Source organism: Stigmatopora nigra, chromosome 6 (genome assembly GCF_051989575.1).
Source record: "Stigmatopora nigra isolate UIUO_SnigA chromosome 6, RoL_Snig_1.1, whole genome shotgun sequence".
NCBI classification, from domain to species: Eukaryota; Metazoa; Chordata; class Actinopteri; order Syngnathiformes; family Syngnathidae; genus Stigmatopora; species Stigmatopora nigra.
The window spans coordinates 15,261,812-15,283,598 of NC_135513.1; the positions used below are offsets into that span (position 1 = coordinate 15,261,812).

The 21,787-nt window shown below is 40.8% G+C and overlaps 3 protein-coding genes and 2 non-coding genes across 11 annotated transcripts; 1 reads left to right on the forward strand and 4 right to left on the reverse strand.

Annotated features, from left to right (window-relative positions):
• The first annotated feature begins 1,057 nt into the window (after positions 1–1,057).
• Positions 1,058–6,277, forward strand: anxa5b (annexin A5b). The gene is made up of 13 exons (XM_077718425.1): positions 1,058–1,268; positions 1,369–1,401; positions 3,734–3,818; positions 3,975–4,069; positions 4,140–4,253; positions 4,319–4,409; positions 4,490–4,569; positions 4,670–4,720; positions 4,784–4,877; positions 5,137–5,232; positions 5,462–5,520; positions 5,587–5,709; positions 5,788–6,277. Exons 2-13 carry the CDS (start codon positions 1,399–1,401, stop codon positions 5,848–5,850), a joined length of 954 nt encoding a protein of 317 aa, XP_077574551.1. The 5' UTR covers positions 1,058–1,268; positions 1,369–1,398; the 3' UTR covers positions 5,851–6,277.
• A 930-nt stretch (positions 6,278–7,207) lies between these two features.
• Positions 7,208–8,155, reverse strand: LOC144197786 (fibroblast growth factor-binding protein 2-like). Its single transcript, XM_077718421.1, has 2 exons — positions 7,448–8,155; positions 7,208–7,256 (listed from the first exon to the last, which is right to left on the reverse strand). The coding sequence occupies exon 1, from the start codon at positions 8,131–8,133 to the stop codon at positions 7,462–7,464; it is 672 nt and encodes a 223-aa protein (XP_077574547.1). The 5' UTR covers positions 8,134–8,155; the 3' UTR covers positions 7,208–7,256; positions 7,448–7,461.
• A 2,042-nt stretch (positions 8,156–10,197) lies between these two features.
• On the reverse strand, positions 10,198–21,689 carry prom1b (prominin 1 b). Of its 7 annotated transcripts, none has more exons than XM_077718031.1 (28): positions 20,911–21,688; positions 18,618–18,679; positions 18,503–18,529; positions 18,188–18,393; positions 17,525–17,645; positions 17,382–17,445; positions 17,177–17,266; positions 16,716–16,739; positions 16,346–16,563; positions 16,199–16,273; positions 15,714–15,777; positions 15,574–15,582; positions 15,334–15,493; positions 15,120–15,272; positions 14,536–14,659; positions 14,359–14,462; positions 14,200–14,284; positions 13,570–13,716; positions 13,424–13,495; positions 13,153–13,245; positions 12,789–12,806; positions 12,589–12,642; positions 12,411–12,491; positions 12,159–12,227; positions 11,986–12,075; positions 11,440–11,555; positions 10,899–10,985; positions 10,198–10,614 (listed from the first exon to the last, which is right to left on the reverse strand). In XM_077718031.1, the coding sequence occupies exons 1-28, from the start codon at positions 21,185–21,187 to the stop codon at positions 10,593–10,595; spliced, it is 2,712 nt and encodes a 903-aa protein (XP_077574157.1). In that variant the 5' UTR covers positions 21,188–21,688; the 3' UTR covers positions 10,198–10,592. The 7 variants fall into 7 exon arrangements, with proteins under 7 accessions (XP_077574157.1, XP_077574156.1, XP_077574160.1 ...); XM_077718030.1 differs by having other exon boundaries at positions 10,899–10,988; XM_077718034.1 differs by lacking the exon at positions 16,716–16,739 and having other exon boundaries at positions 20,911–21,689.
• trnag-gcc (transfer RNA glycine (anticodon GCC)) lies at positions 11,867–11,937 on the reverse strand. Its single transcript has one exon. It is a non-coding gene; the product is annotated as a tRNA-Gly (tRNA).
• On the reverse strand, positions 13,338–13,408 carry trnag-gcc (transfer RNA glycine (anticodon GCC)). The gene has a single exon. It is a non-coding gene; the product is annotated as a tRNA-Gly (tRNA).
• Positions 21,690–21,787: the final 98 nt, after the last annotated feature.

Genomic DNA, 21,787 nt, shown 5'->3' on the forward strand with positions numbered 1-21,787 from the left:
CCACACACTACACATTTTTTTTATATATATATAACTACTATATAAAACCACTCTCTTTACGCTTATCAATGCTGAACATGTAAAAATGCAGACATTAACTATAACATTTAAAAAAAATAAACGAAAAGTAAAAGCATTTGACTGAAAATTTCAACCAAAACGAAATACGAGAAAATACAGTTAAAGGGAACTCATTTAGTACTTCTTTGGTTGCAATTGACGTCACTAGACGTGAAATTAATACTGAAAAAGCATTTGTTTTTGCTGTTTTGAATAAATGCTTAACATGCATGTTTGCTAAGCATAGAGGAAAACAAAGACACTAAGTAAACTAGCTCCATATTTTATTGCTCTAGCATATTCACCAAATGAGTCATTTCCTTGGCGTTTTGCCCATTTTAGTGGAAATTACAGTTTCTAAGACTCTAATTTACTCCACTTTCAAGGTCTGCCAGAAGTTCAGACTAATAATTTGACTTGAATGCAAGTCATGCCAAGACAATAAACGCAAGAAAGGAAATCCTACTCCTAACATTAATTATTCATGACAAAGAAAGGGCATGGAAATAGACTCCAGCGTATACTGAGCAAGCGGATACGATCTTTTTTTAAAATGCTAGTTCAATAAATTATGATTTATGACTATGATTGTTGAACTGTGGAGAAACTAAAGTACACAAGTGCAGTAATGTTAGTACCATAGTTGTATTCCCATTGCTCTTTACACACCAAAAAAAGGTTAAATGTGGGACATTTTGGGGCAAGTTACACTATTAGCATTGCTTAGGCAGGTGGCGCTATAATTTTCACGAAAAACGGCGTCGAATGGCACCGCAAACATACTGAAAAATATGGAAACATCCCTTTTACAGATATAATTAAATTAGTGAGCGAAAATATGTAAGAGGGCAATTACCTGCTTAAAATTCAGTCTATCTTTTTCAGCTACTACGTCGACGTTCGGCTTATACTTGTTAAAAACTACACCCTCATAATGCTTAGCGTTGGCGCCAATAATTTCATTAAGAACGTCATCGAATAAGAGTAGCGAAGACAAGCAAAGTGGTAACTTCATTGTGTTCTTCGCGCATAAAAACGACACCTCCCATGGTACACCGCGCTCGGCGGGGTGTGGCGCGTTCACTGACTCACGCCCAGGAGAGTTTTTCCGAGTGGGCTTGGGCTGTGGAAGTTCTTCTGGTCCTTTCTCGCTTCACCTCACCGCTTCTCTCTCCGCACTTACCGGGTGTGACAGCTGCAACTCTCCGGTAAGTCGACGCTCTTTTTCGGCTTCAAACAACTTGGTGACACGGTGACTTGGCAAAGTTTCTTTAAATGAGCCTAAATGTGTGTCTTTTCCTCTCCTAGAAAAAGAAAAAAAAAAACAACTCATTCAAAATGGTGAGTCGATTTCTTCCAACGTCACTTTTTACAAAACGGATAAAAGTTAAAAACTACATTTTGAAGCAAAAGTTTTTATCACAACATAATCTAAAATAAGGTACACCCGTTATTTATGCAAATGTATGCGTCATGATAGTAGTATTTTACTTTTTTTTTTTTTACCAAGACTTCCCTTAAAACAACGCCCACTTTATTCCGAATTACATAACACTTACACTCCTTTTTTTCATCCTCACTTGGCACACTTTAGTACTCCGTAAACATCCTTTTAACACCCACAGACATTCAAGTTGACTCTGACTGTACTCTATCTGATGCCGCATATTTTTGTATCAAATTACAGTACTTTTTATCCACCGCAAACGCCACATTTAAAGGGCTAATTGCAATTAAATTCCTACTGACATCATTCTCATCCCCAATATAAAGGTTCATCCCAAGTTTTTCATATGCCTATTATCACATGGTTCTAAAAAGCAACTTTTTTTGAGGGTGGAAGTTACTTTATGTATGACTCATGTGGGTTCTTTGACTGGGTGTGGTTTGACGGACTGTCTGTTTTCTTTAAAACAACATTTTCCACGACAGCCTCCTCTTAAAGGAGAAGCGTCCCATTCCGCAAAGTCAGGGTGGAGCCGCTCCATCGTCGTTTAAACAGTGTGGTTAGCAAACCGGGGGCTTTCCTCCAAGGTTTCCATGGTGGCCCTCCATAAACAAATGTTGACGACTTTCCACACAGAGGGTCGACTTACTGGGAAAAAAAGAGAAGCCCACCCGAACGACCAATCTCAAATTTGTCAAGTCTGAACACGCCCTGAGAGGGAAGTGAAAACAACTCCAGACGTGAGCCGCATTGAATAGATCAAATTTCAAAATAAAAACTTAGAGTAAGGGTGTCAGACTCGGGTTGGTTGGCGGGCCGCTTTAACGTCAACTCGATTTTATGTGGACCATTTTAGATATAATATTTAGATTTTATTTTTAATAAATGGATTAAAAGAACTGGATAAAAAGCCCTGAATATTCCGTTTTTTATACATCTAAAACAATGTTTATTTTAGCTTTTTTAAATATAATTTTAGCTTTTACTAAATGATTTTTGAACTAAAAACACAGAAAAATTGATTAAAAAATGTGAATTCTTGATTTAAAAGGGGGGAAAATCAGGAAATTTAATATACATCTATACTCCATTTTAATTTTATCCTAAAACAGAAAGTCACTCATGATTTACTTTCCCGGACCGCACAAAATGATGCGGCGGGCCAGATCTGGCCCCCGGGCCGCCACTTTGACACCTGTGACTAAGGGAGTCAACTTTTAAGTGAGTTTTTTTTTTAGGCCAGATTTCATCATTTATCATGTTTTTATGGTCTGACATGAAGTTTTAACAGTCCCAACCTCCAAATTTGCCATGACTCACTTGTTTTAAAAATTTCCGAATGGATGTCCAGCCTGGAGATGGAAAAGTTCCACATTGTCTTCTTGTCCAAATGTCGCTGTTCTTTGTCCAGAGAGGCACGCAAATCTTGATTAGATTTCAACTTGTGCTGCTGTCGACGTTCTGTGGAAGCAAATCAACATTTTGGAATTCCTCCCACTTGCAAATGCACAAAATGCTCACTTGTTTGAGTTTTTTTCAGTGAATTTCCTCTTGTTTTTTTACTACATTCCTGTGAGTTGACTGTCCAAATATTTAGTTACTCATTTTTTTGAACAATGTGTGAACATTCCCTCCTTATCGCCGTATTGATGAGTTTGCTTACATTCTTTGGAAAAGTTAGCTATTATCAACTGATTAAATCATGACTGATTAAACTATTATATGATAAAAGGGAAAAAGGGAATGTTGAGGGCACATCTGCAAGTCATTATGTTCATTTCATCATCTTGTTAGGAACAAAACATTCTTTTAATGTGTTAACATTATTTTACACATTAAAATTCAATGAGATATTACACTTATATATAAAAAACATGACACTATACCATGTTTTTTTGTTATAAATAACAAAAATGATATTCAATTAAATAATAATCTCCGTCTCTAAACTTTTGACCACGCTGCCACCCTCCCACTTCAACAAATTGGACATCTACCAGTGATAAAGACAATTTAATTGACAGCAATAGCTTGAAAAGTCCTTTTTTGCCCCTACCTTTATGCTGTCAGGGCAGCCATGTTGGAAGGGTCACGTTCCTATCGTAGTCAATGCAATGCCACTTCAAAAAAAGCCATTTTTAAAAAATTAGCATCAGCTAAGTCCCCATATTTTAATATTTTCTTTTTTTGTGCCTTTTTATGCTAACATTGTGTTTTTTGCATCAGGCCAGCCGAGGAACCGTGAAAGCCAGCGCCAACTTCAACTCCAGCGCCGACGCCGAAGTCCTCTACAAGTCCATGAAAGGCCTGGGTGAGACGCCACAATCGCCGCCGCCGTTTGCCCAAGGGTGAACAAACACGAGTGAAACACGAGATGTTGTCATTAAACGAGCGATCAAAGCAGCTGCGTCAATTTCAGAAGACAACAAAGGGTTTTTTTGGGTCACGTGACGGTTTTTCCCGGCAGGCACGGACGAGGAAACCATCTTGCAGCTGCTGACGTCCCGTAGCAACGCCCAGCGACAGCAGATCACCGCCGCCTACAAGACCCTCTTCGGAAAGGTGGACCAAAAAATAGCACATTTTCACCCAAAATATGGACTTTTAAAACCGTATTTTATTCTGTTTTTAGGACTTGATCCAGGATTTGAAGGGCGAGCTGGGCGGCAAATTTGAGACCCTGATTGTGTCACTGATGACGGCGCCCCTGGCTTATGACGTCACGAGCCTTCGCAACGCCATCAAGGTGAGTTTGTACAATGACCGCTTTCCAGTTTCCCCCGGCGTGACCATGACTATTTTGTCCGCTAGGGGGCAGGCACAGACGAGAAGGTACTGGTGGAGATCTTGGCCTCTAGGAGCGCTCCACAGGTCAAGGATATTGTCGCCGCCTACAGGCAAGGTAGAGTATTTGAAGAGTGCTTTGACTAAATTTCCTCTCGTGAAATTCCAACTGAAAACTTTTTTCTTCTTCCAAATCAGAGTATGACGACGATTTGGAGGAGGACATTTCAGGGGACACTTCAGGCCACTTCAAGAGGCTCCTGGTCATTCTTCTTCAGGTAGACAAGATCTCGTCCTGCCGTCTCCTTGCAAACACTTTAATGCATAGCCATTAGTAGCGCCCAATGCTAACGTGCTAATCCCTCATTGGTTGAACAGGCCAACAGGCAGAGCGGCGTCCAGGAGGCTAACGTCCAGACGGATGCTGAGGTACGTTTGGACATCCCGTCCGTCCGATCTCAAATGTCTAAAACTGAATCGCCATGGCGACAGGTTCTGTTCAAGGCCGGCGAGCACAAGTTCGGCACCGACGAGCAGACTTTCGTCACCATCTTGGGCAACCGCAGCGCGCAACATCTCCGCAAAGGTCACTTTTGCTTTAGTTTTTTTACGCAAATGTCAAGTATTTTAATTTGAAGGAATGTCTCATTGGATAGAAGTAAGGAACCCTCCTAAACTCCGCCCTCTAGTGGCGCTAAAGCAGTAAAACATCTAGAAGTATTTATCCATTCATTCATTATCGGAGATGGTGGCCAATTGAAGGGCAGACAGACACTAACCACTCATACCTATGGACAATTTTATTATATAAAATATATAAATATCACTTTTTTCTTTTTTTTCAGTGTTTGACGCTTACATGAAGCTGTCAGGATACGAGATGGAGGAGAGCATCAGGAGGGAAACGTCTGGAAGTCTCAGGGAGCTCATGCTTGCCGTCGGTAAAAAAAAAAAATAATAATTTAAATTATTTTTTGCATGATTGGTATCAGAATATTTCTCCATAAAATTGGAGGATTAGATGCTCTAGTTAAATCACTTTTCTTCTTGTTAAGTGATTACCATGTGTAAATAATAAGTTCATATTTTTATTCTCTAATATATTTTTATATATGTTATATTTGGACCTTATTCTCCCTAAAAAATCCAACTATTCTTTATTTTTTGCAGTGAAGTGCGCACGCAGCATCCCGGCCTACTTTGCCGAGACTTTGTACTACGCCATGAAGGTACGACGAGCGTTTGGCGAATGAAAATGGCCACGGACATGACAGCCATTTGTGTTTTGTTTTTAGGGGGCGGGAACTGACGACAACACGTTGATCCGCGTGATGGCTACTCGCAGCGAGGTGGACATGTTGGACATCCGAGCTGAATTCAGGAGGATGTTTGCATGCTCCCTCCATTCTATGATCAAGGTTGGCTCAAGACACGTTTTGACTCTATTCTTCTCAGAAAAAAAGTGACATTTCCCTCTTTTTGTTCCATTTTTTTAGGGCGATACGGGCGGCGACTTCCGCAAGGCTTTGCTCCTCCTCTGTGGCGGAGATGACGCGTAACCACAGCAACCAAACCAAGCTCGGTGGAAGTTAACGTGTCACGCATGGGCACTATTTAATCCCTTGTTAAAAATATTGTAACGTATTGCAATCACTTGAGGGGGAAAAATGTGTTTATTTTTGGTAGTGTCCACCCACCCCATTTTTTTCCAGAATATTTTCAGTTTTTCTGAATATTTTTCCTGTCTTTTAGTGTTTTTTTCCTGTATTTATTTTGTTTTTACAAATACCTCATACCTGTTTTTTGAATATTTTTCCTAATCTCAGTTTAAACCACCTTAAATAAATAAAGTTTTTTTCCACCCCAAGTGAAAACAAGACGTTTTTTAAGCTAGCCGACCAACGGTTCACTAATTTCACCCATGATTCCATTTCTATGTTTGCACTTGAAAATCAACCAACTAATAAACTACAACCAAATGATTTATCTTGGCGTCATGTCATTTAAACCAGTAAAAAATGGTCTTAAACATTTATGTTTTTATTTATTGTCACTAAATACTACTATCGAATTAAAACCAGAGTTCTGCTAAAACTCAATTATATAGAAAAATAAATCGTGACTTTGATGATGTCGCAGGGCGGCCATGTTGGTACGGGCATTGAATGCTCTTTTTTCATGATTCTGCCATCAATTCAAATGAGTTTCTCACTAGTAAACGGCATCGATCAATCTTTAACGGGAAATGTGGGGATGCCCTTACTCACCAGAAGTTGTTTTCTGTGTATAAATTGAAAGGATTCCGGCGATCAAATCAGAGATGACATGATGCTGCCGACTCCTCGCTTGTCTCCTCCGCTGCACACCTCCGGTAGCCCCGGTTATCCGATAACTTCTGGGGAAGCTTGTGCAATTATTCCCGTCCATGCTGCAAACTGACTGTCAAATTTCACTTATTTTCTGAGATACATATGACTCTATCGTACTTGATAAAATAATAGACTTTGAATAAACAATTTATCACCACGATGTTCATTTGTTTGCACCCCATTCATTTGTGTGCCACTCTCAATTGTCGCAGAACTGTGACGTAGTCACATATTCACCTTGACGCTCAAATATGCCATCATATATTATGATTATGTATTAAACCTGTTTAAATGCGTCGCACAAGCTCACTGATATGTTACGGTACTTGGCCCGGGTGTGTAGCATTAAAAAAAAAAAAAACAATAACAGCTTGTTTGCAGGCAAGACAGGTCACCTCTGTGTTTTCATCTGAATAGCAAGCAGGGCGTGTAGGGCTTAACGACTTCCTGTCTGCGTTGTCGACGGGTGGTCGGGGAACAAGGGGGTCTTTGAATGCCACGCGATAAGTGCGGTTTGAAAGAAAAACAAAGCAAACTCCAGACAAGCTGTGGGGAAAGTCAACACTCCAGCTTTTATTTTCCTTCCATCTCCTCACCTGAAAGGACAGTAGAAATTGTCAAAATTATTTTTAGTTTAACAAAAAGAAAACTTCCATATTTTTATCCAGATGAAAGAAGAACCTTTCTTTTAATTCTCCCAAACAAGTCGTATATTTGTGTTGACCATTGTGAATTCTGCCTAGCAACAAGCTGCTCGTGTTTATTTTTGTTTTTTTGCGTGACTTACCTACATCATGGTCATCAATTCTTGAACCAGCCGATGACGTACGCGCAGATTCCGCGTAAACTCTTCCAGCAGTACTCGTCGGCCAAGCGGTTGGCCTTGGAGTCGGGGGCCTCCGTCGGAGTCCTCGCCGTGGCGGGCCTGACCGGCTTGGGGGTGGTCTTCTTAGCCGGAACGGGGGCGGGGACGACCCTACCCGGCTGCGCCTTGCCGCCGGCCTTCTGTGGCTTCTGCGTGGCGGCGGGCGCCGCTTTGGCCGGCTTGGCGGCCCGGGGCCAGGCGGACAGGAAAGTCATCTGGACATCGTCGGGGTGCTTCTTACACATGGGCGGTCGGTAGAGTTTGGCGCCCTGGCAGGCGTGGGGGAGCTTGCGCAACTCCCACATCATCTGCGTGAAGTAGTGGCGCGGGTTGAGGTTGTACGCCCGGCACGTGTTGGGTTTACCCTGGAAGTCGCAGTAGTAGTTGCGTGACCCGGCACCCTTGCAGGAAACGCGCAGACGCGTGTAGTCGGAGGCCCCCGATACCACCATGGTGCAGGCGTCCTTGCTCTTGGTGGCGAAGCGGATGGGCTCGTCCCAGACGCCGCGCCGTTGGGGCTGCGGAACGACGGCGTCGGTGTTGTCGCTCTGGGCCAAGGCCGCGCAGGCGCACGCCGCCAACAAGACCAGCACGCTTCCGACCTTCATGTTTGAGGAGGTCGGGCAGGTCGGCGTGGAGGGCTTATAAGTGGGGGGAGCACAAAGATGTCTTTCTTCGGGTGAGGGGACGCCCCCCGACAGCCAGCCACACGCAAGATGGAGGGGAGGAGGGTGGGGAGTCGGGGTACAACGTGTACTTGAGGAAGTATGTGGGCAAAATGCTCAACTGGACAATTCTTTTGAACACTTTTGTAAAAGGGGGAGGGGCTAAATTGGCTCCAAAAACGGATTATCATTATTTTCTCCTCTTTTAAATGCCACTGAGTCAAAAACTAATTACGGTAGCCCAATTTTTAAGTTAAGCTGACTTGGCTACATGTCAAAAATGGTGCTTGCTAGCATAAAAATCTATTGGTTGAAAGTTACTAGCTTGAAAAAAAGTCCAATAAAGTTAGCTTGTTAGCCGTCTTGCTTTCTCGAATGAATTCTTTCCTTCATGGCAACTTTTTTTTTTGAGGACGGCAAGTAAACAAGCGTCTATAAATGTATGGCGTGGCGAGGCGGTCCTGACGGGACTCGGGCAAAACACTTTGAGGAGGACGACGGCCCGAAGGGAACACAGGACGTCTTTCAACGCACGCAAAGCGGAAGCGCGGCGGCAGTGTTTAGTCTGCCGGTGCGTCCATCCAGAGAAAAACGGGGGAGGGTTAGTGTTAGACATTGGACAAAATGGCTGCCATTGAGACGGATGAAAAGGCGGGAATGGACCCTTTGATTCATCGGCATGTCATAAATTGCATGTCAATACATTGAAATCAATGGGACTGTTGCCCCTACCAACATGGCCACCATAAGACCATGTTAGTTATCACCCGTAGTCGTCATATAGGGCAGCCATGTTGGTAGGGGCAACATTCTGTTGACATAAGAAAAAAAAAGTCAAAACTAGCTCATTTTTCTACCATTTTTTTAAATGATTAGCATCTGCTGTTAACTCCTTGAGTGCCATTGACTCTGCTAGATATTTTTTTCCTAAATTAGAGGCCAAACAACGCGCAAGTGTGTCGAGGGCACTCAAATCTACAGATAAAAAAGAAAAAAAGGCCAACAAATGTCAGCTTTGTGTAAGTGGATAACACAAGGGTTCAGTCACTCACATATATTAATATTAGCGACCGGGCCAAAACACGCACACACGCACACACGCACACAAAACCGCAATCCTTCATGGTTTGTGGCGTTGACAGCTTTTTGGGTGACGGAGGACCGGCGTGGAACCAGCGCCAAATTTTGGGAGGGAAGGCCAATGATGTGCAAGTGGTGGTTTGCTATCAACTTTATAATAAACATGCAAGAATGTTCTTATAGAGAAAAAAACTACTACAATTTTTGGGAATATTTTGATTCTATTTTACCTATACAAACACACACATACACACTTTGTTTACCTACTTTGTTTACCTTTTGGTGTTAGTAGTGACTGCGTTTATGTTTAATAAAGTTATGTAATATTTTGAACCAACGGTGAGGTATTTTTCTATATGGACACATTTTAAGAGTGCACACTTTAGTTAATATTTGTCAAAATGTTGATTATATTTGTTTGAGGGCTTTTTAGCAATTTGGCGGTTAGTTTGGAAGACTTGGAACATACCATTTCTGAAAACTGGAGGGGGGGGGGGTTCTTCATTTATATTTTTCGTCGCAGTTAATTGCGTCTTTTCTAAAGTAACTTGCCATTAATCGCCTTTTAAATGCTGAACGTCCGTAACTAAAATTTAACAAAAGCTTTCCCCCAAAATAGGCAGATCATAAGCAAAATGAAAAATATTTAAATGAGCGAATAAAATGACAAAAAAATGAAATGATTGAACTCACCCAAAAGAGCAGAATCCCAAAGTACTTCAAGAGGTTCTTTGTGTATTCAAACCAGGAGTTGCACCAGTCAATCCACTTCTGAGTACCACATTTTGGCATAAAAAAAGCCAAAATTTTGCCTGAAAAAAAGCGCTATCACAAGCGCTAATCCATTGGACGTCAATTGTGGCAAGTAAGTAAACTTTTTGGTCAAAAAAATTAACTTGTAATGACATTTTCCCTGTAATACGCCAATTTGAGCTAATTAGAAATCTTTTATTTGGTCAAAAAGTTGACACTTTTAGACACAAAGATATGTATTTTTTTTAGGAATATCTTTGTCATCAATCACAGCTGTGATGCAATACAATATACAATGCTAATGTTGACTATCCCTATTTTTTTTTAGCTAGCTTCAAAACATGAAAACAATTCTACTTCAGAAAAAAGCTAAATATTAGAAAAACAAACATTAACAAAAAGTATATAAAAATGTACATGTTGGTCCCTGTTAATTGACGAGTCGTTACATTTCAAGACTTGACGGCAATAGCTGTCCAAACCATTTTTAACCGGCAGCAGTTGGAGAAGACGTCTATGGTCGTCAATGGCAGTGAGCGATTGGGCAACAGATTTTCACAAAAAACACGTCAATTCCAGTTTTCTTGTCCACTGTGGAAACAAACAAAAAATAAAAATATATGAAGTCACAACATATATCTTATTTTTAATAACAAACAAAAAAACAAGACAAAAAATTGACATTAATACGCAAAAAAAACCCTGAAAAAAATCCTCAAAATCAGGAAAAATAAAAAAAAAAAAGTGTGTTCGATCAATTTTCTTGTCTTTATGCGTCTTTGTTTTGATAATTCGTCTTATTTAAAATTCTAGTTATGAATTGTCTATGGTTATTTTCTGGACGGCCCCCTTAAAGTAACAGTTTGACCTTTTACCTGTCGATAGGGCAGACCTCCCATTTCGGGTCAGCGGCGGTCGTACAGGCTCGAGGGAATGGCATCAGGACATCACTATAGGGGGAGCTACTGAGCACCCAAAGAAAAATGAGAAATTTGGCAGAAAAAAATCCCAATTCACATTTTTTTGTTCATTTTCACCCCGATTTCCCAAAATGCAACACCAGAGGCAAGTGGCAGAAGGTATAGAGTCCAGTAGAAGCAGAAAGTTTGATTCAAAAAGATGATTTTTCATGAGCAGAACCCAATCGAGAATGAAAAGGAGGTGAAGGTCAAAGGTCGGTGTCGGGAAAAAAGCTGATTGGCAAAGTAGAGGCTCGAAAAAGGCCAGGAGTAAAATTAAAGAGTGATTATTTTGGATTAATGTCTTCTAGAAGTCCTTTACAAGAGCTGGGTGTGGAAAACGACATGAATCCGGATGAATTATGAGCATATTTTGGCCACTAATCTTTGTTTTTTGTTCCTTTAAATTGTGTCAGCTCTTGTTAGGGACTTTTATCTAATTAAACTTTGGACTCACTCTTCAAAGACATCTTCCGTGTCCATCCTTCGATAGTATTTGGCCAGTTTGATGGAGATGATGATACTGGGAAGAAGTAGGATGCTGCTCAGCCCAAGTCCGAACCAGAAGGAATTCTAGAAAAATGACCAAAAACAAGCTTTCAACTCGTTACAAACACAGTAGCGTAACGTCTCACAGCCGCCTCATCTATTGTAAACACCGCCCCCTAGTGGCCCTTAATATACTAGTCAATAAAACGTACAAGCGGACAAAAAAAGAAGACCCGGGACGCATTACTGTTTAAGACCACTGGATTACGCTTTTGCTTTTGGTTTTAAGGACGACCAATTCCGCAGAATTTGTGAGTAAAACAACACAATAATTTAGTTATAGATGGTGGTAGAGCATTTGGGAACACTTTTGGGAAAAAAAATTAAAAGGATGTTGCATTGGCCGGGAATCGAACCCGGGCCTCCCGCGTGGCAGGCGAGAATTCTACCACTGAACCACCAATGCTTGAATAAATGACGGTCGTATTGGGAAGAAAAGGTAGGGCTCTCTTACCACTGAATCAGCAATAAAACTGCAGGCAACGATCTCGATGCTATCCACAATGTTGCTGATGGGTTTACATTGCGCCACTTCGGATGTTAACTGGAATTAAAAATAAAACAAAGTACAGTAAACTAAAGTACAGTCCAGTCTTGAAAAACACACACTTTACAAAGAATACTTACAGAGTTATGAACCCAGTTGGTGTACTGTCTGAAGTAGCCAACCAAACTTTGGACATACTTTTTAGTTTCCTGAACACACAACAAAAATAACAACAAAAATGTTAATTTAATGTTCTGGTTTCAGTACCTTTGACAGCCTTTGAGGGGCAAATAAACTAAATTATTTGGATGACTGGTGCTGTCAATGGCAGGCAAAGAGCGAACTTAGACAAAAATGGTAGTCGTCGGGTAAGAATTTGTAGTTATGCGTACTTGCTTGACCACGTGTGAGGCGTTATGGCTGATCAAGTACTCGGCGGCGTCGATGGCGCTCAGGATGTTGGTCACCTTCACCTAAAAACGGGATTTTTGGATAAATAAAAAAAAGGTTAGTGTGTATTATAGTTATAATATGTATATAAATAAAGAAAAATGTGGATGCTTTTCTTACTGGAAGGTCACTGGAGGTTTTTTGCAACTGTTTTATACTTTGACTCATGGTACTCTGCACAAAAAAAAACACACAAATGTTACAATAGTCTTATTTTTCTTGTTGGTCATCATGTTTATGAACAAATTCACAGGTTACACGATGATACACCGCTACAAAAAACAACAACAACTAGCAACACTGCCACAAAAGCGGCTTACCCTGGCACGGACATATTTCTGTTATAGTGAATACAAAGTAAAAATAAAGTCATATAGTTGCATCAGTACATGTATTAAAATGGAAAATAGTGTTGGGCCATATGGGAGAAAATGTTTATCATATTTCTCATTGAATTTGCAAAGTTAAAATTTATACATAATATAAGAAATGAATGGAAACCAATACAATTGAGAATGTTTTTAGAGACTGTTGAAAACAGATTGCGTTATTTTAATCAAATATATAATGTAATGTAAAAATATATATATATTTTTTACATTTTTTTTGTGTTTTTTAATAATGTAAAAAACATAGCTATCCTCATATGGTCCAGCACAGAATAAAAATGCGCCCGGAACGTACCATGGCTTGCTCCATGGGGAGCACCAATTCTTTATGAATGAGTCGAACGCTACTCGCGTGACCTTTTAGCGCATTTTCCAGAGCGCCACGTGGCTGCAAAAAAAAAAAAAAAAACACATAAAAAGTCACATACCAGACACGCTAATGCTTGCCACATTTTTTGGGGGGGGAAAAAAAAAGGATGTTGCATTGGCCGGGAATCGAACCCGGGCCTCCCGCGTGGCAGGCGAGAATTCTACCACTGAACCACCAATGCTTCATGTCTACTCACCAGCTGGTCGGCGTGTTGCTCCAAGTCAGCGGAGAAGGTTAACAGGTCCACTTGGGTGATCCCTTTGTTGACCTTTTTGGATTAGAAACAAATTAATTTTTAAGTTTTTGGTTATTTGATCATTTGAAAAAAAAAAGTGGGTCCACCTCGGCGAGGTAAGCCTCGTAGTCGATGACTCCGATTCCCGAATTGGCGAAGTTGATGAGGTTGTCTCTACCCGCCTGTTCCAGCAACGTGATGTCCTGCAAGTCCACTTGGACGCTCTCAAAAACTTTGCCCAAGTCTTTGTTGTACTAAAAAGGGAGGCTTAGTTAGAATGAGGTTTTTTTTGTTTCTCTGCTGCCACAGATGGCGCTAATCGTCCAATCTAGGAGAGGCAAATGAACAATATTGTTGAGACATTCGTGGCACTGAAAAATGAGTATGCACAGTCTGTTGAGGTGAAGAACAACGCCACCTGGGGGCCAAGTGGGATCCCCTGGTGAGCCAGATCCGGCCCACAAGCCACAGGTTTGACACCACTGTCTCATATGATTAGATATAGGGTGTCAAACTCGGATTAGTTTGCGGGCTGCAATAACGTCAACATGGTTTTAAGTGGGCCGAACCATTTTAGATAGAATATTTATATTTTTATATTTTTTATAAATGGATTAATAGAACTGGATTAAAAACCCTGAATATTCTGTTTTTTTATAGATCAGAAACAATGTTAAATTTAGGTTTTTTAGAGATTATTAGATTTGACAAAATTATTTTTGAACTAAAATACTTGCCACGGTTCTGTTGAGGAATGAGTTGATGTTGAACATGGTTTCCAGTTGCAGAGCGTGATAAAGGCCGTTGTTATCGTAGCATTCCCTATTTAAAAAAAATAAAATTAGAGTCAGAAAGTCGACTGGTTTCCTAATTGTGGTGACCGTGGCTTTACCGACCGGTACATGCTTCCCAGGGTCAAGTCAATGTTGGGGTTCTGAAAGAGCATCCCGGGGAGGAAGTTCTTCTTGGCCGGGTGGACCAGGAAAGGTGTGTCGATGATCTGTATAAGGGATGGTGTCAACTTTATGGGTAAATTCATATCCACAAGTGATTAAAAAGAGAAAAAGTGTGACCTTGAAGAGTTGTCGGTTGGCCAACGGCTCGCACAGCAGCTTCTCCACGTTGCCCCCGACCACAAACAGGGCGGTGACCAGGGCCATCAACAGCCAGGCGAAGATGAAGGAGAAGCTAACACCGCTGTCAACCAAACAAAAACAGACAATATTTACAGCAATCCCTCAAATATCACAGTTTCACTACGTGGCAATTTTTTTTCTGGGGAAATATGTATTTATCTTATTTAAAGTTAATAAAAATGTGAAAATCCATGCTGAAACTCAAAACAGAAGCCACTTTTGCTACTAAGACTCAGGACTGAAAAAAAAAATTCCACTTATCGCAAATTCACTACTTTTTTTCTGCTATTAATAATAATTATTATTATTTTTTAAGTTCATAAAAATTGAAAATCCACACTGTAAGCGGAAGCCAATCTTGTTATTAAGACTGTAGTAAGACTAATACTGCTACACTATAAAAAAATAAAAAATAAAATATATAAAATATTAAAAATGTTAGTAATTTTTGTCATGTGCGTTCTTATGTGTAGTTATTGCGTGTAATCGTACTAAAAAGTATATGATTTTTTTTTACGTACGCCATGAGGAGATTCCCTCCCGTGTTGGACATGCATCCGCGGGTGGTGGGCGTGGCCTGTTTGTCGTAGCCGCAGGTGCCGCACAGCAGGCCCAGGACGTTGAAGGACAGGACCAGGACGGCCGCGCAAAGGACGGCTACGCAGCCAATCCACCTAGGGGCCAAAGAACGCCATGGAACGGACGCGAACATGGCCGCCGCCGCGATCCAATTACCTGTAAAAGTCCATTTGGTCGATCTGCGCGTAGTATGACTCGATGTTTTTCTGTCCTTGGGTGAGGAAGACGGTGAAATTGGCCAGCGAGCTCTCCACCGGGAACATCTTGGCAAAGTCGTTGATTTCCGAGCCGATTTTGTCCAGCGTTCCTTTCACTCCTGAGACAGAAAATGCTAAATTGAATACAACTAAAATATTAAAATGTGAGGGTGGGGGGAGATGAAGGAGGGAGACTTACGAGGTAATGCTGAAGAGAAAGCATCCGAAAGAGAAAAAGAAAAAATAGAAGAAAATGATGATTGAATTCATTATATTTTCATTGAAATAATGACCATGTCTTTGAAGTTTTGTATATTAATAATAATAAGGTTGTGGTACCTGTTACAATATTTTTGGTTTGCTCTTTGACCAGCTTGGGCGTGTCGTTGAAGGACGAGTAGCCCTGCAACAAAAAAACATGAATACAATTCAATAAAATAACTTTAAACAAAACTAAAAATAACTATGTAAGAAGTTTAACTTTTTTTAAATGGTTTTCCAATTCAGATATTGAAAGAAAAATTAATGTACCAGGTTAATAACAACAAAAATATATTTACTACCATCCAAATATGGACATTAAAAAATGAAGTAAACAAAACATTAAAAATACATTTTTTTGAATGAGAAAAAAAATCTGCCAAAAAATAGCAGCCACTTATTTATTGATTTATGTATTCATTTATTCATTAACTTATTTATTACCTATTTATTTATGTCTAAAATGTCTTTTTCTGTGTCTGTATTCTCACCCTCTTGCTACGGTGACAACAACATTTCCCAAATAATGAATCAAATTATATAATCTAATAAATTCTGCTGACCTTTTGCATAATATTGCTGAGGTCCGTCTTGAGAATGACGTGGACGTTCTCCAAGGCTCTGTCCACGTCGGCCAGCTAAAAAAAAAACAAATAAATAGGGTCAAAAGGTCATCGGGGTGGGGCTCAAGGACCCTCGGTCGCTCTCACCTTGGAAAAGTCGGCGTTGACGCTGAGCTGGAAGAGCGTGGCGCGGACGGCGTTGCAGGTGGGCGACACGGCGCCGTTGGTGCACGCCGGGTCCGACAGGGTGTTGGAGAGCGAGGCCCGCTCCACGGCCAGGCCCTCCTTCAGACGCTCCGAGCCTTCTTGGAGGACCTGCAGCGAGGAAGCCATGTTCTCCAGGGATTCTTTACTCTCGCGCATGGCTGCCGGGAATAAAAGAGTGGTGAGGAAATGGACGTCCGTCGCCGTCCAAAATGGACATAAAGGCTAATAATCGCTAGCCACAACGAGACCGCTCGCTAACAACACATTTTCAATCACAGACATCAAAATTAGCAACTTTTGCTTTTGTTACCTTTGATTGCATTCTCAACTTTGGCTAAACAAAAAAAGCAGGAATATTTACATTATTATTGAAAAAGAAAAACTATTAAACCTGTTTGACTTAAAAGGAAATACAAATTTAATGCTATTTAGATTTGCATTTATTTCAATAATGATGAAAAATAAGAATGAAATAATGGACAAAGTGCAAAAATATATTTTTAGGTATGACAAATGACGAAATATATTGCAAATATTAAGCAGGAAGATATTTACATTTATCATAACATAATTAAAATTGTAAATATATTTGATTTAATAATATTTAAATAAAAAACAAAAATCCATCAACTAAAATAAAAATAATATATAATGACTCCCCAAATGTTCTTTTAAATCCACAAACTAAAATATAACTGATGACTGTTTAAGAAAACAATGACCCTACAACACATCAATTATTATTTTTTCAAAATAAAAGCAGACGCTTACCTCCCGCCATCCGTAAGGCGGCGTCCAGCGAGGGAACCACTTCCTTCTCCAGCTGGCTGTAAATCCTCCCACCCAGTAAAGGTCCAATATCTATTGGTCAAAATGGCAGAAACTCCATTTTAGCGACCATTAGTCAACAGTCGGTGGTCGCTAGCCACGGTTTAGCGTCAAATTAGCCTAGCGTACACAGGACTGAGACACTTACTGTCCATTTCCGACAAGATTTTATTCTTGGCCGTGATGTACTGTGACGTCATGTAGTCGATTTGCTGTGGAGGGAGACAAAACAAGAATGGTGGTGAGATGTGAAGGATGGAAAAGCGAAAGAAGATAAAGAGAGGCACTGACGGCCGGCGTGTTGTTGGCAAACGTCTTCAAGTCTCGGATGTTGGTGTTGATCAAACGTCGTGTGCTCTTGATGTGTGAGCTCATGTTGTGGTTGGCCGCGTGAGCCATCATCACTCCCAAACTAACACAAAAATTCATTAAAATGAAGAAAGACATTGTTTTTAAATGTCAAAAATGGAAATATTTTCTGAACTGAAAGTAAAAACCAGTCACTCTTAGCTAGGAACAAGTTAGCATGCAGATTGCAAGGACATGCAAACTGCAAACAGTGAGGACCCACCTGGGATCGAACCCACCTGATCTGCGAGGCCAACGCACCAACCACTTTCTCACCGTACATTTAAATTTGTTATCATTTTTATATTTAAGAATATATTTTTTTTTTCACAGCTTCACATCACAGATTTTTAGTGAAGTTAAAAAAAATATATATATATTTTTTTAAGTTCATAAAAATGTGAAAATCCTCGCTGAAACTCGCAAGCGGGAAGCCACTCCCCTTGCAAAAAAGTATATATAAATACTTGTTAAACTGGGGTGACCCTACTTTCGCGGTGATAATCGAGGGATTACTGTATATAAATATATTACATATATTATACATATTTAAGAATACTTTTGATATCAACAGTCATTTTCCTATTGCAAGAAGGCATGGCTCACACAATCAAGAAGGTGGTGACGACCAGCGTGGCGGTGAAGAATCCCCGGCGGCAGTCGGCGTTCTTGCGCTGGCGCTGGTGCATCTCCCCGCCGCAATTTTCGCAGCAACGGCAAATGCAGAAGAAGGCGCCCAGGACGGGGACCAGCACCACGAACAAAAGGCCCACGCCGCCGCATACCAGGAAGCCCAATTCGTAGTAGGCACCCTGCCGAGAAAGTTTTTCAAAAATCAATCAAAAATAAACGGAAAGTGACCCAGGAAGAGTATATATTCCCCAAAATAGTCCATAGGCCTAAAAAAATGAAAAAGGTTACCTCAAGAAGGAGCACCACGTTGTCCGGCTGCGTTTTGAAAACAAACAAAAAAATCAAAATCCAATTAAAATATGATTTTATCATATTGATAGAAATTGTGAAAAAAATGACAAACCTTTCTCCATTCGTCCAGTTTAATCCCGCCCATATTTTGCTGAATGACTTTAATGATGAAATCTGAAAGAAAAATACAATACAATCAATAAATGTTATTATTCATTGTTTTATGAAATGACAGAAAATAATTTTTAAATTAATATTTCAAGTTTTGGCCTTTTATTTTTGTCAGATAAAGTCCCCAAAAAATTAAGAGAATTTTACGGTTGATTTATTTATTTTTTCAAGGCCATCCTTTTAAGTAAATAATCAAATATTTAATTTTAAATGTTTTGTTGCTGATTGGGCGAAAGTGTTAAACCGTCCCTCCCGTAAGGTTTGGATGGCCAACGAGTCGCTTTCGGCACCACCTGTTCTTCCTCCCCCCCCCCCCTGCCGTCTTCTTAGTTAGCATTAGACGGCTAAGCTTGGACAGCTTAATTCGGGAAACCGCTAGCTGGGACTCGTCTTTGTTTTGATAGCAAAACGTAGCTGAATGGACGACGGAATCCATGTCGGCGAGCCCTCCGTCCAGGTGGTGGAGCATCAAAGCACCCCCCACGAAAACACCCTCCGTTAGCATTAGCTTTACTTGACGTCTCTTCCTGTAAAGTATAAATATAGTGTGGGTCAATCCTGGGTGCTGACCCATTCCGACAGATTAACCTGGCCGGCGTGACCTCCAAACAACCTGCTTTTATTTCAGTCTTACATCTTTGTTTTTATTTTGATTTCTTTTCAAATCATCTACATTAATTTTATTTGTAAAAATAAAGATCTTATTTTTTCATTGATTTTTCCCTTTGCCATGATTTAAAATGAATAAACATTCTATTTTTTAATTGAATTTGACACTTAAATCCATTTCATTTTCTGAACCGCTTTTCTCACAATGTGCGCGGGGGGTGCTGGGGCCTATTCAGGCGGAGGATATCCAGAATGGGTGGCAAGCCAATAGCAGGACACCAGGAGAAAAAACAACCAATCGCTCCGAGCTAGCGACAAGTTAGCATTTAATTAGCTTAGCATGCCTCTTTTTGGGGATGTGGGAGGAAAGTGGAGTACCCGGAAAAAGAAAAAAAAAACCTGGGGAGAACATTCAAACTCCACACATTGCGAGGACCCATCTGGGATCGAACACACGACCCCAGAACTGCGAGGCCGACGTGCTAACCACTTGCACACCACGTTTTTTTTTTTTTTTTTTAAATACTCTCTAAAACAACGATGAGTATTAACGAGCTGATTGACCGTTTGTAGCACCTGTGTCATGTCGGCATATGGTCCGCCTTGGATTAAGGTCTTACGCGGTGATGCAGGTGACTTGAGAAAGCTTCCCCTAATCGCTGATCTGCTAATTGATTAGCCAGCCCGGCGCGGCGAACCAAAAGCGGCAGCGACTTAAAAGGCCTCCAATCCCAACGCCGCGAGCTAACGCGTACCAGCTAACGTGACTTGAAAAACAGTAGACAAAAAATCTGGCCTTTTAGCCAGGGGAAAAATGGAAATTTGGGTTTGGAGCGGCCATTTTGGAGGTCCATTTTAGAGCTAAAAATAGCCTGTCAAGTACAAAAAAAAACTCTTTGACCGTGAAATACGGCGGCCGCGTCTATCGCAAATTAACGTGCGAAAAGTAAAACAAAAAGTCGGCCATTTTGATTTGATATGACCAGAAAACAACCTTAGTAGACTTAGATTATAATAGCAAGATGCATTAAAAAAGCTTTGTGCCAAACGTAAACAGGACGTAAGCCACCAGAGTCTAAAGCAGTTTTTTTTTAGACTCAATTCCACGGAAAAGGGAGGAATGACATTAGAGATAGTTTGAAGCAACGTGGCCGTAAAATACAATAAACGACGATTATCTCGTGTTAGCTAAACAGTGTGTAAACAGTTTTTTGATCGCACACGTTTGGACTTTGTTGTTTAGTGAGCATTCGGTGACTTTACAACCCCCCTTTTAAGTAAACATTTTTTCCTCGCGGTTCTTTTGAAATATTTCTCAACAAAAATATCCAATTGAAGAGATTTTTTTTTTAAATAGACATTTCGTGTGCATTTTATTGTGGATTTTACTGATTGCTGCTATTTGGACAGGTTTTTGTTATTTTTCTTGTTGTCGTAGCATATTTTTCCATCATATTGACGGTTTTCAATCAAATTGTATTTTAAGTCAATTTCTTGACATAAATCAAACTTAAACTCCCAACAAACTAAATTGCTTCTCCAGACTCACCTGTCATAACTGTTTTATAGTGATGGGAAATTAAAATTGGGACAAAAAAGTGCCAAAAACTTTGCAAAATTCTTACCTTTGGGGAAGGAGTTGGGTTGGATGACGTTAAGAAAACCGTGCACCATGTGGAAGAGGACCCCGATGGCTCCGGGCTCGTAGTAAGCGTGGGTGTCGTACACCGCCGACGGGACGAAGCCGAAACTCAGCTGCTCCACCGGGGGCGGCGAGCGCTGCCAGGTGGGGTCCGCTCGGGAGTCGCTCTGCTTCGGTGGAAGTCCGCTTTCGCTCCCGGGGCTAGCGACGACGGCTGCCCAGCAACACAGCAGCGGGACGAGCCACCGTGACCACAACATGTCTCCGTTCGTCCGTCCGTCCGTCCGGCCCTCCGGCGGCGGGGGAAAAAGTGAAATTCAAGGGGCGAGACCCTCGCTGTGTAATCCTCAATACGACACCTGTCCGTTCCGGAAAAGTTTACAAGAAGAGGAATAAAAGCGTTAAATGAAACGTTCTTTTTTCGGCGTCGTCGCGCATCTTCCCCACGGGGTTCGTCGCTCCTCGCACCGGCTGGAGTTGATCACTCAAGTCGCCGCTCCAACTCCAAATCCCGTTTGAGTGAGGGAACGTCGAAAAAGTCACGTGCCGCTCAAACGCCGTAGCTGAAACAAATGAGAAAGGAAACGAAAGAAAGCCGATTTCTTTCAGGTTGTTAGTGCACTAAGCTATTTAGGAGATGTATATACTTTATATTTTATAAATGAATTCAAATAAATCCATATAAGGGAAATGGTGGTTTGCAGGAACAACAAACGATAACATGTGGACGGTCCCTTGAGTTAAATACAGCACACTGGGGATACCGGAAATCGACATTACACTTGAATTTCAAATTAATTAACAGGTGCAACTACTGTACATGAAAAAATAATGTTGTAATCAAAAATGAAGATCATTCT

Bases quoted from the DNA above. Each gene is read 5' to 3' on its own strand.
- prom1b (XM_077718030.1), bottom strand. From the start codon at position 21,187: ATGTTGTGGTCACGGTGGCTCGTCCCGCTGCTGTGTTGCTGGGCAGCC. The intron at 18,530-18,617 runs GTTTGTCATTTT...TTCAAAACGCAG, and splicing joins AACTGGACGAATGGAGAAAG to CCGGACAACGTGGTGCTCCT. The intron at 17,446-17,524 runs GTCAGTGCCTCT...CTCCCTCCACAG, and splicing joins TTGCCAACAACACGCCGGCC to CAAATCGACTACATGACGTC.
- LOC144197786 (XM_077718421.1), bottom strand. From the start codon at position 8,133: ATGAAGGTCGGAAGCGTGCTGGTCTTGTTGGCGGCGTGCGCCTGCGCG.
- anxa5b (XM_077718425.1), top strand. The intron at 4,878-5,136 runs GTCACTTTTGCT...CTTTTTTTTCAG, and splicing joins CGCGCAACATCTCCGCAAAG to TGTTTGACGCTTACATGAAG. The intron at 5,710-5,787 runs GTTGGCTCAAGA...CCATTTTTTTAG, and splicing joins CCCTCCATTCTATGATCAAG to GGCGATACGGGCGGCGACTT.